At 37.9% G+C, this 16,830-nt stretch overlaps 1 protein-coding gene across 1 annotated transcript; it reads left to right on the top strand.

Annotated features, from left to right (window-relative positions):
- The first annotated feature begins 516 nt into the window (after nucleotides 1–516).
- On the top strand, nucleotides 517–12,952 carry LOC134142838 (pancreatic lipase-related protein 2-like). Its single transcript, XM_062580385.1, has 13 exons — nucleotides 517–558; nucleotides 1,055–1,103; nucleotides 1,920–2,074; nucleotides 3,233–3,358; nucleotides 4,897–5,031; nucleotides 6,388–6,496; nucleotides 7,745–7,861; nucleotides 7,952–8,074; nucleotides 9,068–9,186; nucleotides 9,992–10,121; nucleotides 10,394–10,505; nucleotides 11,591–11,758; nucleotides 12,889–12,952. Exons 1-13 carry the CDS (start codon nucleotides 517–519, stop codon nucleotides 12,950–12,952), a joined length of 1,449 nt encoding a protein of 482 aa, XP_062436369.1.
- Nucleotides 12,953–16,830: the final 3,878 nt, after the last annotated feature.

Raw genomic sequence — 16,830 nt, 5'->3', positions numbered from 1 at the left:
ATCAAGTAATTATAGCCAAGTAATCCAACTTCCACAGAAAAAAAGCAAATAGATGGACTACAATTGTCTTCTGTCTGGTATTCCAGACACCGGCTTCAAGGACATATTCTGTGAAAGTCTCTATTGTTTCTTTTTTGTTTCTGAGAGCATTTGGATAGCATCAACGCCTTTTAGCATGTAGGTTTTCCAGTTTTATCAGGTTGTTAAATATCTAAAAATACCCATTGGAGACAGTTTCCCATATAGCAAATTTAAACCTACTAAATTTACCATTTTTTCTTAATTACTTTTCATGATCTGTTTCAGTAGCCATGGGACAGATCAAAATCACTGTTCTACAAGAAAAGTAGAATGTGTAAAATGGGGGAGGGGCAGGTGCCATATGAAACTCCTAGAAGAAGAGGAAATTGAGAACAGTGAATGAGGCAAACAGAAAGGCAGGAGAATGGTGAAATACATGGAACACTTGCCATGGGAAAGTCAAATGAGGAAAGTGTACAGTAAAGGTATTTGAATATGGAGGGAGTTATGAAGGTGCAGAAGCGCAAGGAGTACTGGGTAAGAGCAGCGCAAATAGCCTGAAGAAGCTACCAAGAATGCAAACTTCTACAAAGGTATAGATATCACTGCCTTTGCTCTACCACACCTCCTACCCGCCTCCTCATGGCTGGCAAAATAGAACTTTGTGATCCATTTAACTCTCAGCAACTTATATCCATCATCGGTTGTGTAGGAAAAAAAGTACAGCAAAACTGTAAAGAAGGATCACCTCCTTCGACCTACAGGTAATGCTACTTTTAGTGTAACCTAGTATGCCATTGACTGTCTTTGCCACAGGGTTATTGCTAGCTCATATTTATCTTGGCATCTACCAGGATGTCCAGGTGTCTTTTCACAAAGCTACTCTCTACCTGCTTGGCCCCAAGCCTATACCGGTGCATGGGGTTATTCCCTGCCTTGTGCAGACTTTGAATTTCATCTTGTATTATACTCTTTTGAAACAAATAAATCAGTCTAACTAAAATGCTTAACCTGTATATTCAATTTGCTTTAGGTGATTGAAATGTGTATTATTGCATTTTATCTCCTTGGCCCAGTAACAGGTGAGATATCATATCTATAAAAACTATCATTAGAATTTGAATAAAGACAAAATAAATAACATTTATATGATACAATGACTAGTATTCTCCTTTACGTTGAAGTTGTGGTATGATTTGTGTATTGTTGTATGACAGTGTCCATCACTGTGCATAGAACTAATGCTAAAGGTTCTGCTCCATTTAAATTTCTTTACTAAGAATACAAGAGATACGTTGAAAATTCATGGAGGGGAATTTTACAGTCACATGCCCTTGTTTTATCAAGACAGTGCATGAGTTGTCTTTACACGCAACTGCTATTTACAAGGAACAGTTCAGGGACAGAATGATTAGCATGACAAAGTGCTAGAAATAAAAAGCTGAGTATAAGTGAGTAAAAGACCTGTTTTGACCTCAAAAAAACTAGTATCTTAAAACAAATGATATTATTATTCATTATAGAAGGTTACTGCACAAATACCCTTCATTCCTAGAAACACATAGCTTTGGAGCAGGAAGCATGCAGAAACAAGTCTACTGAGCATTTCTTAAAAGAGTTTATATATGTATATACATATATATATATATATTTACAAGCCTAGAAAATGATATCAAAAGATTGTCCTAGTCTTTTCTTGGTTTAACCTCAAATCATTTACCTTTCATTTTGTTACCTGATTCAGGCAATATACATAAATGAAAAGGAATGAATCTGAGTTTCAAAATTAATCATAAAATTAAATCCTTAGTATTTTGCTTCTCAGACTGTTGCAGTCTCAAATACATCATCTAGCGGCAAGATTCCAAAATACTAACAAGCTGTTTTGTGCACTCTAGGTAAAGAAATTTGCTACGATAGGCTTGGCTGTTTTTCAGATGACCCACCCTGGGCTGGGATACCAGGGAGACTTCTGACAGGTTTGCCTGACTCTCCAGAACATATGAACATCAGCTTTTCTCTCTTCACAAGAGAAACAGGAAATAACTCACAGGTGATATTTATTGTAATATCAAGAATAGACTAAACCTACTATGTTTGTAAACTTGTTAAAAAGTCTGTGTCGCTCACCACAGGCACACTAGTCAGATTAAGAAGATAGTTTGAAGGTAATGAATTAATTCTGAAGCTATTTGAGGTAAAACATGAAAAAAAAAATGTGAAGTAACTGCAAGACACAACAGCTCTCCTAGCATTTCCGTATACAAGCATGTGTGTTATGGAGCATTAACTTTCGCATGCATTTCGATCTCTCAGGAAAGTCAAGGGCTTGTTCAAATAAGCAGCCTTCTGGATATTCAGCTAGGGGAGCAAATGTTAATAGTTTACACGAACAGAAATTGAGCCAGGGACATATTGTGACTTTTAAAAAGTAAAAGTAAGTCGGAAGCAGAACAATTTCAGTACAATTTCAAACCCCGCATTCTTTCTTGAAATCTGAGTGATTTTACATTCTTACCTGCCTTTCTCCATTCTGCAAATAAGACAATCACTCAAGCTGCTCACTCAAGTATTACTCCTTGTAATACTGCGCAGAGTAATGCCTCAGAACTTTTAAGACTCTGGGGCTGGTACCACATCAATTTAGCAAATGCAAATGAAGCTGCAAGTTCCCCGACCTTCTGTTATCTGTGCTGTACAGGAACATTTAGGATTTCCCTGGTGGAAACTATGACAACGTCACTGTCGCTCCAGAAAGGCTGAAAGAGTTTCATATTATATGCAATAGCGGTAAACCTGATCTTGGTCCACTCTTCTGGAGTAGCTAGTAACAAAACCACCTGTACAAACATGAATGGTACATACGAAAGCCATTTGTATGCAGAGCAGTACTTCGAAGCCAAAGATTAGGTCAGTAAAAGGGCAGAAGCAAGGAGGTATGGAGTTGGCGAACTGCTCTCCAGACTCATCAGCTCAAGCCAGTACATATCACGTGACACTGTGGCTCTTTTAAGCAACTTCATATGCTGCATAAGGGAGTTCTTTCTGTATTAAGAGGAATAGAGAGTGGCAGCAGAAAGCCTTTGACCATTCAAAGGCAGTCTGTAAGTTCTTCAGAGGGGAAAACCTTAATGACGTAGTATTTTGCTACCTTCTTTAAAACAGGGAATAGATAAAAGATTTAACTTTCATTTTTGTTTTCCTCACACAGGTGATCTCAGCAATAAACTCCTCAACCATCCAAAACTCATATTTTTCCTCACTTAGGAAAACCTCCTTCATCATTCATGGATTTGGCAGCACTGGAAAAAAAGGCTGGGTGGTAGAAATGTGCTTGGTATGAGAGAGTATCCTCTGATTTTCATCAGCAGCTGTAGCTCCAGGCAGGCATTATCACTTAGACACTAATGTTCACCTTCCATTTTGCAATTCACCAGAAAATATTGGCAGAAGATACCAACAAAGAAATAAATTTTACCCAGGTCAGAATGCTTCCTTTATGGAAGGTGGTACGTAGTCAAGGTTTTTTGGTCATCTCTTACAATGTGCTTCTCTGGAGAATTTTAATTCGCAAACTATGAATTAGATCAAAGCAACAAAATTAAGACAGATGTCTCCAACCTCCAGGCTCGTGTTACACTATTGGATTAGACAGGCCAATTACTTGTCTTTCATTTGGAATGACTAAAGCATCCTTCAGACAAATTCCTTCCTGAACTGTAAAGTCCAAGTTTCAATCCATGAATGCTATTAAGTTTCAGCACAATTCAGTTCTCCCCTTAACTGTTTTTTTTAAGCTTTTTGTTTCATTCCAGAGTGCAATGAAATAAAGATTCTAAAGCTGAAATGGTGAGGCTACCACAATATAGAGCTGCTGCACTCTGGACAACGGAGTTTACTATGTTAGTGTTAGTCTTGACTCTGAAAGATAAACACAACTTCCTGTAGTTTCTCCTTCTTCCACATTGGCAGGGAAAGGGACAGACTAGAAAAGGATCACCACAGAATATAAAGTCACAGATTAGCAGAACTATTTTTGTTCAAAAATTTATGGTAAATTTTCATCTAATTCTTAAATTTCAAAATTTTCCAGCTGAAAAGAAACAGCAATTCTAACTGCCTCTCCACACTACAAACTATTGTTATGGTGTGCAGAAGAGAGAGAGAAGTCAGTCCAAGATTCCATGCATTATCACTTTAAGCTTACTGTTTTTCTTGTCATTTACATTCAGCTGTTTAGCCTGTGTTAATTTTTGTTTCCACTCTTGGTTCTTCCTCAAACCTTAAGTAAGCCTTAGCAACAGAAAGCTACAACAGCAGACCTTAATATATGATTCTTCTGGCAGAAAAATCAGTGATCTCTGTAAGACCGTGACAATACAGAAGTGACCAGTACCTTAGTTTTCTTTGCTAAAAGAAAAACTTTCTACTTTGCTCAGAGCTTTTCCAGTCTAATATGACTTTCTCAGTTTCAAAGACACTTGAAAAATATAGTCTGTTTCCAGTTGTGTTTAGTTAAACTACCGATGACCCTCAAAGAAAGTCACATGTTGCACATAGCAGCTACTGTGAAGTTGTATTTTCTTTCCAATTTATTTCAAATATATATATACAAATGGTTTAAAAACTAAAATAGCTTGATTGTTGTCTTTAGAAACTGAGACTTTTTGGATGAATAACTTGCTATAACAATTCTGTTTTTTGAGGAGATTCTTGTTTCAGTACAGTACAGGCTACAGTGAAGTGTACTGTTTGTAAAGAATGAGAAATTCCATGATGAAATTACAATGCAATTGTTTGTTGTGATTTAAGTTGCATCTCTGTTTGCTATTTTATGTTTCTTTAAATACTTTACTTTATGTATTTCCACATCAGCTGTTACTGGAAGTGGAAAATATGAACTGCATTGCTGTTGATTGGAAAGAGGGTGCAAAAGGCACCTATGCCAGAGCAGTGAATAACATCCGTGTGATTGGGGCTGAGGTTGCTTATTTCATAAAAACTCTACAGGTAAAAGACACAGCTTTACAACCTACAATTCACAAGTGGATATAGTCGGGTTATGATACTGCTGCTTTGATTTTTAACATTGTCCAGTATGGTCAGCCAGCGCTTCAGGTAGCGTTGTACTATGGATGTAGTTGAGACCAAGCTAATTATAATAATTATTATCTCTATGAGGACTTCACGTAGCCACAAAAGACATAAATTAAGCTAAAGCAGTTGAAAAGAGGTGCCAATTAAAGACCAGTAGGTGATAATATTTCCATATGATGATACAGGCAACAAGGCATTCAACAGAGGTGAGGCATGTCATATGACTTAAGTACTTAGAAAAGTTTTGCTAGGACTATAGACCAGTACTAGAAGTATATTAGCATCTCAGTTTAGCATCAACTAAAATTAACAGGGACTGAAAGCGTCACAGAGGTTCACTTGATAATGCCAGCTTTGTTGTCTACAGGCAAAATAAAGTTGCCTTCTATTTGTGAACTTCACATTACTGAAGTTTCACATTTACATACATAACACAAAAGTTATTGTTCCAAAGATCAACAGCAGCAGCATTTTCTGCTGACTTCAAAAAGACTTGCTAATGCTTAAAACTTCTGAAAACAAGACCCTATACTTTTCTCTGAACTTGATGCCAATCAGTAGGCACTCATCTTTAAAAGTCTTGCAAAAATTTTTCAGTGCCCACAAGGCAAAGTACTAGCCTTGCAAATAGCTGAATATCAGGGAAACATTCCCCCAGAATCTTGTAAGATGTACTGTATACTTGCTATCTACAACCTCTCTTATCTGGCCTAATGCATTTTGTGTCTTTCCTGTCTATAAAAAACCTAGCTCTCTTGAAAATGGGCACCTGTCTCTTTTCATTGAATATCTCTGCACTGCACAGTTCACTGCACTGTTTGCAGTCTAGGTCTATCTTTCTTCCATCACAAAAAAATGACATTGCTGTATAAATGATTCTTAGACTTTCTTTTCTTTTCCCCATTTTACAAATTTTTAGAGTACTACAATTCATGTATAACAACTCATACAACTGTTTTCCCCTCTACATCCATCTAGTCCAAATTCTGAGTTTTTATACAAAGTTTGACCTCAGCCAAGTCATATCCTTTGTACCCAAATTAAAAATCCTTAGGCATTTAAAAATCAAGACTGGATCTTCCTCTATCAGTTCTTAGTGTAATTTAGACAATAATTAATTCAAGGAATTCACAATGTTGGGTACGCAGGAGGACAAACTAGATGTTCCCAACAACCCTCAATGTAAGACATTATATTTGCTTGATATTTAAAGAACTGTATTCTTTCTCTCTCCCTTCTCTCCCCCTCCCCCCTGCCCTTAATACTTAGAAAATCTTCAAGTACTCCCCTTCTGAAATCCATTTAATTGGCCACAGTCTTGGTGCACATACTGCCGGAGAAGTGGGTAGAAGAATCCAAGGCATCAGACGAATAACAGGTACACTAACTTGTAAGAGGCATATATAGAATACTACGTTTCTAAAGGAAAGAAAGTTGCAACACTGAATTGGCACAGCCCGACCAATTACAATAACAGCATTTTTATCATTTCACTAGTAGTATGGCACCTGCACCATGGCTGTGGGCTTACTCTAGTCATTTATTTCATTCCTCCTCTAAATGTCCTGGTGCCTTCCTCCTGGCTTTTATAATGAGTAAGCAAAATCTCTACTTAAAAAGCCAGTGCAGCTATTCAGCATGCATCTTTTCAACTGCTAGCTGAAAATACAATGATGTAATACTATTATCAGTATTGCTTTAGTAATAGTATTATCAAAAGAACAACAGTGAGAACTAGAAAAATTGCAAGGAATCTGCATGCTTCAAGCAACGGATAATTTGAGCTCCATTAATTAATGTCATTGTTTTTCTCTTCAATGTTCCTCATTAATACAGTCCAGTTAAAAAGCAGTAAATAAAGTTGCTCCTATAGTATGTATTTTTAAATAGCATCAGTTATGGCTTGTAGGCACATGCAGGCAAAAAGATGAGGCAACAATGTATATATCCACTTCTGTTATTTTTTTCATGTTTCTTCTCCAGATGCATTACTATTAATTACTTTAGTGTACAATATGATTCATTATTGGTATTAATGACAGTCACGCGGTTGTAGACCATGAGGCTAAGAGGCTAGAATTATATTATAGGCTCTCCTGTAGACACCTTGCATGAGAACAGGCAAAATCTATGCTTCTCAAAAACAGGGGTAACTATTATATTTTCCATGTCTCATTAGTTTTAAACTATTTAAAGTCCTTTAAAGACTAAAAGACTTAAGAGTCCTTTAAAGGACTCTGTTAATATATTTGTAACATTATTATGATTCAATGGTTGCATTAGACATTACACTAAGGCAAAGCAACATATCAAGAATCCATAGTTTTCCTATTCATTCACTTGTCAGGCCAATAATGAGATCACTGGTAACAAAATCCATCCTTCGTAGTAATACGAAGTCATTTTATATGCTACTGGAAAATATTTTGCTTCTGTTGGAATGAGCTTGCAGAAAGGTCTCAAAACCATATTATAGCACATTTGGTTCAGCCCAGCTCAGAATTCACATTATTATTCAACATGTCTAGTGCATTATTTATGCCTGACATTGTAAGTTGGAAAAGGACATATATTTATATGTTTAATTTTTCCATCCCTCCCCCAATCAATAAATGTTTTTGTTTAGGTTTGGACCCTGCTGGGCCTTTTTTTGAAGCTACTCCTCCTGAGGTGAGACTGGATCCTTCAGATGCAAGATTTGTTGATGTTATTCACAGTAATGCTGCCCACTTTCCTGATGCAGGTAAGTGTTCATGTGTAAGCAAATACCTGCAGAGATGGGCATGTCACAGGGGTATCTTAAAGCACTGACATCACCACATATATATCTCAGGACTTGGAATGTATAACACCACTGGTCACCTTGACTTTTACCCAAACGGAGGAACTGTAATGCCTGGATGCAATGATTTAACTCTACAGATGAAACAAAGCAATTTTGAGGCTCTCATTGCAGGTAAATACACATTTCCAACTTTGAAAATATTTTCTTTCCTCACAGTTCTGAAACAGGAACTGTGAAAGTGACTATCAGTTTGGGAGATAAAAATAACAAAGCAAAACTGATTTTTTCCTATTTAGTCATAAATTAAAAAAGGAAATAGGAAACAGTAAAGGCTAGCTTGGACAAGTGCTACCCAGGGAACACTGCAGATAAAGAAATGATCTGCTGATACAATACAGGCCTAGGTCTTGCTTCTGGAATTTGAAAGTCAAAGTGTAGAATATAAAAAGGCAGGAAACAGGGTGTGCACAAGTCCACCACCCCAATAACCTGCAAGGAAGTTTTCTAGGCAAAGACAGACCATCATTATGGCTAGATCTGAAGCATGATATGACTGTCTTTGGTTTCTTGCAGAGATTTCAAGAGTCCAACATCCACAAGGCATGAATTAGGCAAAAGGACATAGTGTCTTCAGGGAAGTTTCCACTAGGGACTTCTCTCTCTTTGCAGGGTTTGGAATTGTCAGTAGAAGGTTTGTGGATGCCTCGGTTAGGTTTAGCTCAGTCGGTTAGAGCATGGTGCTGCTAATGTCAAGGTCGTGGGTTCAATCCCCATACAAGCTACGTGGAGGGTTGGACTAGATGATCTCCAGAGGTCCCTTCCAACCTTTCCATTCTGAGTCTAAGATTCTCCTAGTTCTAAGCCTTTTTAAACTGCACTAGGCAGCCTTCTGTAACATTATCTAGGTATGGCTGTCTTCTTAGAAAGGACTAAAAGCAATAACAGACCAATACATCTCCCTTGAAATTTTCGGCAAACTGGCACACCTTCAGATACATCAAAATATTGGCTTCTACTGCAATTAGAAACGTGTATTCACACAAAAATGTATTACAAGACCCTGCCACTCTGTGGCTTAGTTATTTTCATAGAGGGGCAAGTACAACTCTTGCACAAGATAACAGGAGGTTATTTCATACATGCTTGTAAAATTTGTTCCAACAGATGCTACAGTCATAGGAAGCTGCCATCATTCACGCAGCCATGAGTTTTATTTTGAAAGTATCCTCTATCCCACTGGATTCATTGGATATCCCTGTGAAACATACAAGTCCTTTGAGTCAGTAAGTATATCAGCTCAGGAAAGGACAAACTGTAAAGAAGATAACCAAGGTCTCTGCATTCATGATAGATGATGCTATATACATAGAGCACTTGCATGCTATGGTAGTTCTGTTCTCACATTATCCAGCTAGCAGCAGAACTGAGATGAGAAATCAACTCAGTCATCATGGAACCTGTGCTGGCTGGTAGGAAGTGTATGCAGTGAGGCATAGGACAGAGTGGCTCCATCAGCTATTCCCCTGTGCAAGAATCTTGAAGCATAGATGCTACAACCAGAACAGAAAAATAAACCCCATGCAATCCTCACCCTAAACCTTTACGCAAAAACCATGTAAGTTAGCTACATCTACTCTACTAACCACTGGCTGTAAGAAGAGAGAGCTGAAGCTTCCAAAAGCCCTAAACATTCTCTAATTTACAGTGGGCATTGATTAGACCACTGATGAAATGCTCTAATTTGCCTATAAGTAAATGCATCTATAAATGATGCTCAAAATACACGTTACTTTTTTCTCCCTATATTGTGTGTAACATGGATACAGACAGGTTCTTTTCCAATGAAAGGGTATATTTGGCTTATATTTTTTCCCAGACTCCAGCTGAAAATTATTTGAAACAGAGAGTTTCAAATCATCATCTATACAGGTATCAAATCTGCTCATTCCACACTTACTTGGGTAAAATGTAACAATACAAAGCACTGCTACAGCTTTGCAGTATTGGAACCCTGACTTGATATGTAATTTTGGCAGAGTCAGGATGAAAAAAATACTCATCACTACTGGATGCTCTTATTTTTCCTAGGGGGAGTGCTTCCCATGTCCCCAGCAAGGATGCCCCATGATGGGACACTATGCTGACAGATTTCCAGCTAAATTGAAGAGAATAAACCAAAAGTATTTTTTAAATACAGCAGCAGACCCACCTTTTACTAGTAAGTGGAGAAAGTCTGTAACAACTGGGCACATGTTTGAAAAGTGATTGCTTTGACATGATTTATAGCCACACACTTTTGTTGCTACCATAAATATCTGCTAAGATCTCTGAGAAAAAGTGCTGAATTAATCATCGGAATTCAAGCTCCCTGAGTACTTCATTTGCTAATATGAACAAATCCCATTTAGGAAAAAAAAAATTCCTATTTACTGGCATTTTTAGATCTCATGTATCAATGACAATCTAGTTTTACTTTTTTTTCTTACATAGGCTGGAGACAAAGAGTATTTATCAAACTGTCTGATATAAAGAGAACAAGGGGGAACATAAACCTAGTTTTCCATGACACAGAGGGAAATACAAAAGAATATCAAATTACTAGGTAAGTTAAATTAAATTAATATTTCACTATACCATTTAATGTTGCTGTCCTTAATCTACACATCTTTCACGTATTTAAGCAATGCAAACATACATTCTTTGTTGCAGTCATTCTAGTTAACATCAGATATGGATAAAAGTTGTCACATAGATAAGGCCTATGACAGTTCGTGGATGCTTACAGCATGGGAATGGAAGTCACTTCCTTTTCATGTGTTCTGGGACTTCAACAATAAATTAGGAGTCCAATTTGACAGAATAGACACTGGTTCTTGGAGCTGCTCTTAAAAACAAAACAAAAAAAAAAGATTTACACTTCTAGAACGTGCATGCTTTTTACTGTGCATACCAATTTCATACACGCATTAGCACAACTGCTCCCACACTAGCAAACTTGTTCGTGCATTTACTCCACACACTGACAAGACTCAGTGCTCTGCTGATGGCTTGCTGTATGATCTCATGCAAGGCAATCTTGTGCCTGAATTTATCAAATTTGCAAAGCAGGTATGTCCTTCTTCCCTATGCTACACTAAATCACTCTGACATAAATGGCACACAGGTCTGGCCAATGAATGTCATTCACAGTCTATCGTTATCATCTCTTGTTTCCTATGAAAATAACAACTCCTACTGTCTTTTTTACCTGTTCTAAAATAAGCATTTGATGTATCTCCCATGATCCTCTTCATGTGCGAGCAGACCAAAACCTCACAGAAGTTCATAAATCTTCTCTAAAGTCTTCTCTGAAAAACATACCTGAAGCTCTCATGTCTTGATAAAAACTCAACACTCTCAGGCTGCTGAGGAGCTAGAACCCCAATGACAGATCTGTTAACCTTACAGTTTCCTAATGTTTTCCTACCACACATAAATGTGAAGTTTTCTGTGTTTCTTTTCATCCTTCTTTTCAGAGCATAACAGAACAGAGTCCTGGTTCAGTGCCCTGTGCTGCTGCAAATAATAATAAAAGTACAAAACTCTGCCTTAACAAAGTGAACAATCTGAGTGTTCTGCAGAACATGACTTAGTTTAGTAACCTCTAAGTTATTTCAGTTAGCATTACTATCTTCATTCCATTTGCAGTGGAGTCCTCTCTCAAGACCAAATTTATACAAAATACCTTGATGTTGAAATTAACCCTAAACTTATTAAAAAAGTTGAATTTCTCTGGATTAAAACTCCATTCACCCTGCTGTGGGCAAGACTAGGAGCAGATACAGTCAACATAATTCATGGAGAAGATGGACATAGGTAAGTATACAACTTTTACAGACAACATCAATATCCGAAGGAATGGGAAAGGAGTGCAGCAACTCTGGAAGACATGACTTGATAAACTGGACACATGGTTTAGAATCAACACTGAATGAAATGTAATTCAGTAATGACAAAGTATTATACTTTGCATAGAAAATCAAAGTTCAAATACAAAACAAGGAATAACTGTCTGAAAAGGATCACAGTAGAAGATGATTTAGATTCTATACGGTGCCATAACAAAATGAATACAAACAAACATTACAGAGCTGTTCAAGATAAAATATATCTCATTCTCAGGTGTACTACCAGAAGTGTTGTACAGAAGATCCGGGAGTAATTATTCTAAATAATTAACTGTGGTGAGACTGTAACCAGGAGGAGAGGCATTTTCATATTTGTACAATATTCTTCAGAAGATGTAGACAGATTGAAATCCAGAAAACTAACAAGAGTGAAAGATTTAGAAAACATGATGTATATGGAGCAGCTGAAGGAAATGTTTTTTAGTCAAATAAAGAGAAGTTTTAAGACAGGCATAAAAATGGTCTTCACCAATGTAAAAGCTAGCTGTGGAGGGCCACAGACAACTGTTCTACATATCCACTGAGTTTAGGTCAAGAATCAATTGATGTATTTTACAACAGACGAGATACAGGTTACATATTAGGAAAAACTTACCTATAATTAGATATTTGCATGGGTTATTTAGAAAAGTTGATGGAATCCACTTCACTGAATTTCTTAAGAAAGCTGCAAAGCTTTGGTAGGGACAATCTAGTTAAGCAGTCTGGTCTCAATAAAGGGAGCTTAACAAGATGATCTCCTGATGGGTTATCTAGAATTCTATTTCTGTGAATCTACAGAAGAATTTTATTCATGTATGAAGAACCAAAATTTACAGCTTGTTCCCAAAAGAAGGAAATGCACATTGTTACTGCTACTATGTAAACTGTAATACGTACTTCACTAGACCTTTGGGAAGGCTTAAACAGGTTTAGAGATCAAACTGACCACCTTCATGGTAACAGCTGACACTTTCCTTTGGTTTTGTTTTGGAAAAAAAAAAAAGAAAAGAAAAGAAAAGAAAGAACAATATTGATTCAGCTTGTTTTGCTTCCCAGATCAACTCTTTGTGGCCATGGAACTGTGACATATGGAGTTCCCCAGTTACTTAAACCTTGCTAGAGGTCATTAGTACAACTGTTCTCTATACTGCAGCTGGGCAAACAATCAGTCCTCTGTATGGGAATGTTTGTACATGTAGCTATTAAAGGAAAACTCATTCTTAAACTGGCTGTAGCTTCCTTTGTTTTTTCAGTTTTGTGTAAACACATTTGGCTATGTTTTTTACATGTTAAGTAACTGTTTCAAGTTTATCACGCTCATAATGACAGGAGCAACTCTATTCCCTTCTGTAAAACAGGCTTTATGATTATTTTACCTGCCTTTTTCTGTACCTTCTTCCATTTCTAATTCATGCTTTTTGCCATGGCTAACAAGAATGGTACACAAAAAGACAGAATTTTCTAGTTCCTTTCCGCCCCCCCCCCCCCCCAAAAAATGTGAACCCTAAGGATGGTAACAGCACAAACTACTTGGCTATTTTAAGAATCTCACAACACTCAAAAATTAAGTTTGCTTTTCTGGAACTTGCAGTGCATCGTCACTTAAATCCCAGCCATGCAAATACTAAGGCGCATGTCTACCTCTTTATATACCCACATTTTTTAAAAAACTGATGTGGATTCTCCTCCTCTCTGCTTACCTCACTATCCAGCCATCCACATGTCTAGACTTCCACAGGTGAAGAACACATCTGCAGAGAGATAAATATTCAGGGAGGAATACAGGGACATTGATGGAGCATGCAGGGAGCTAGAAAAGCCAAAACCCGTTTGGAGTTTAATCTCATGAGGGATAACAAGGACAACAAAGGCTTTTGCAAGTACATTAGTAGCAAAAGGAAGACTAGGGAAAATATGGGCACACCATTAAATGGGACGGGGCCCTGATGAAAAAGGAGATAGAAAAGGCTGAGGTACTGGATGCCTTCTTTGCTTCAGTTTTTACTGATGAGATTGGTCTTCAGAAATCCCTAGTCCTGGAGACCAGGGGGGAAGTTTGGAGAATGGAAGACATTCCATTAGTGGAGGAGGACTGGATTAGGCATCACCTAAGCAAACTAGATATACACAAGTCCAGGGGCCCTGATGGGATGCACTCATGAGTGCTGAGGGAACTGGCCAATGTCACTGCAAGATCACTTCCAATCATCTTTGAAAAGTCATGGTGATTGGAATAGGTGCCTGAGGACTAGAAGAAAGCGAATGTCACTCCAGTTTTCAAAAACAGCAAGAAAGAGGATCCTGGCCAGTCAGCCTCACCTCAGTTCCTAGGAAGGTGATGGGACAACTAATCCCAGGTATCATTTCCAGGAACATGAAGGACAAGAAGGTGGCTGGGGGTAGTCAGCATGGATTCACACCGGGGGAATCATACTTAATCAACCTTATAGCCTTCTATGATGAAATGACTGGCTTGGTAGATGAGGGAAGGTGAGAACAGTGGATGCTGTCTACCTTGAATTCAGTAAGAATTTTGACACTGTCTCCCACAACATCCTTATAGGCAAGCTGATGAAGTACAGGTTAGATGAGCAGACAGCAAGGAGGACTGAAAACTGGCTGAACGGCTGAGCTCAGAAGATTGTGACCGGTGGCACAAAGCCTAGCTAGAGGCCAATAAGTAACAGTGCACCCCTGGGTCCAGTACTGTTCAATTTATTCATTAACAATCTGGATGATGGGGCAGAGCATATCCTCAGCAAGTTTGCTGAAGATATAAAACTGGGAGGATGGCTGATACACCAGATTGTTGTGCTGCCATTCAGAGGGACCTTGATAGGCTGGAGATATGGGTAGAAAGGAATCTTATGAAGTTCAGTAAGGGCAAGTGCAGGGTCCTGCAGCTAGGGAGGAATAACCCCAAGCACCAGTACATTCAAGGAACCAATCTGCTGGAGAATAGCTTTGCAGAGAAGGACCTGGGGGTTCTGGACACTAACTTGATCATGAGCCAGCAAATGTGCCCATGTGAAAAACAAGGTAAATGGTACCCTGGGCAGCATTAGAAACAGCAGTCAGCAGGTTGAGGGAGGTGATGCTTCCCCTCTACTCAGCACTGGTGAGGCCACATCTGCACTAGTGTGTCCGGTGCTAGACTTCCCAATAAAAAAAGAGACATAGACCTACTGGAGCGAGTCCAACTAACGGCTACAAAATAATTAAGGGACTGGAACATCTCTCGTATCAGGAAGGGCTGAGAGAGCTGGGACTGTTCAGTCTGGAGAAGACTGAGGGGGGATCTTATGAATGTGTATAAATACCTGAAGTGAGGGTATAAAGAAGGCAGAATCAAACTGTTTTCAGTGGTATCCAGTGACAGGGTGAGAGGTAATGGGCACAAATTGAAACACAGGAAGTTCCATCTGAATATGAGAAAAAACTTTTACTATGAGGGTGACTGACCAGTGGAACAGGTTGCCCAGAAAGGTCTCAGAGCCTCCATCCTTGGAGATACTCAAAAATTGTCAGGACACAGTCCTGGGCAACCTGGTCTAGATGACCCTGAATGAGCAAAGAGATCAGTCTAGATGATCTCCATAGGTCCCTTTCAACCTCAACCCATTCTGTAATTCTATGAAGTGTAGTATCCATCCTTTACATTTCTCTGTTCCATGGATAAATGTATGAAAATCATAGATTACGTAGTTCAACCTCCTGAATGCATGCATATATATATATATACACGTACACACACATACACATTTTATACATACATATGTATTTGGAGAGAGAGAGCCTAGATGTAATTTCATCCAGATATTTCCAGGACAGTAACTAACGGTTTGACTAAACTATTTACTCCAGAAAATTATTCAGTCCTAAGAAGTGTGTTCAAAATGGTTTTCTAAAAAGACTTCTAATAACTCCAGGCCTCACAAATACTGGGATTGACTATTTTACATTAAAATGTTACTGCTCTGCAAATCATGACATATGAGTCACCTGAAACTCTGAGAGACTGAGGCATTGGATATTCTTTCAAGTATAAATAACAAACTCTAAGTTAATGAGCAGGAATAAAACAGAAAATGAGTTCATCTTTTACTTTTTCCCACTTCCCTATGTCTGAGAAATAATAAACAAGCATTTGGTTATATAAATTAACTTCTAATAGATATAAATAGAAATATAATGTTAAAAATATATTTATACTGAGTATAAATATTTGAATAAAATGATTAACAAAAAGAAAAACAGCTGTTTTAGTATTCTTATATACTCTATAGTAAACTGTACCAAATTTACTATACATCAAGGCTATAAAAAATTTGAAATTCAATTAAACACCAGCTTGAGGTTCAGGCAAGAAAGATCTGCAATCATGAGTACTGCAAGTCTCTTGGAGATTTTACAGGTGGTAAAGGAAGTGCTAACAATTCCAGGAAGCAGTACACCACATTCCAGAAGAGAGTTATGGCCTTCCCGTAGTACGTAAAATCCATTGCTCTCATGTGTCTATTTCAGACCTTTTTCTACAGCTCCTTTAAGGCTAATTATGAAAAAATCTAACTCAGATCTTTTTCATCAGCCTCTTCCATCCTCAGTTTGAACAAGTATTTCATAAAACTCATCATTGTGCTAGGACATCTGCAGATCCTCCTGTACCATTGATATGAGCTTACTTTCAAACTATAACACTACCTCAACTGTGGACTGGACAACTCAGCTGAAAAGCGATGTTTCTGAAAAATTAAAGATCTTTACTACCATTTAAATAGTACTATGTGTGATAGCAGTGAGATTCACATGTACACAGCTGATATCCATTTGGCCTTTCACACAGGTGGAGATTAGGAAATACTAGCTCTGTAAAGGTATGTGGCCATAGACAGAAAGCATAGCTAGGTTGACAAAGCTTTTCAAATGCAGAGTTAACTGAGGTTACTTTTCTTCTTGAATCCACTTATGCTCTTCTCCTAGGAATGAATAAGACCCAGG

The sequence above is a fragment of the Rhea pennata genome, chromosome 7, assembly GCF_028389875.1.
Source record: "Rhea pennata isolate bPtePen1 chromosome 7, bPtePen1.pri, whole genome shotgun sequence".
Lineage (NCBI taxonomy): Eukaryota > Metazoa > Chordata > Aves > Rheiformes > Rheidae > Rhea > Rhea pennata.
The sequence above is the reverse complement of the archived record's forward strand: the minus strand, read 5'-3'. Positions and strand labels throughout refer to the sequence as shown.

What these genes read in the sequence shown, in the direction of transcription:
- LOC134142838 (XM_062580385.1), top strand. Translation starts at nt 517, where the DNA reads ATGGAGGGAGTTATGAAGGTGCAGAAGCGCAAGGAGTACTGG. An exon ending in TCTCCTTGGCCCAGTAACAG is followed by an intron (nt 1,104 to 1,919) that starts GTGAGATATCAT and finishes TGTGCACTCTAG; the next exon opens with GTAAAGAAATTTGCTACGAT. An exon ending in CATGGAGAAGATGGACATAG is followed by an intron (nt 11,759 to 12,888) that starts GTAAGTATACAA and finishes TTTGCTTCCCAG; the next exon opens with ATCAACTCTTTGTGGCCATG.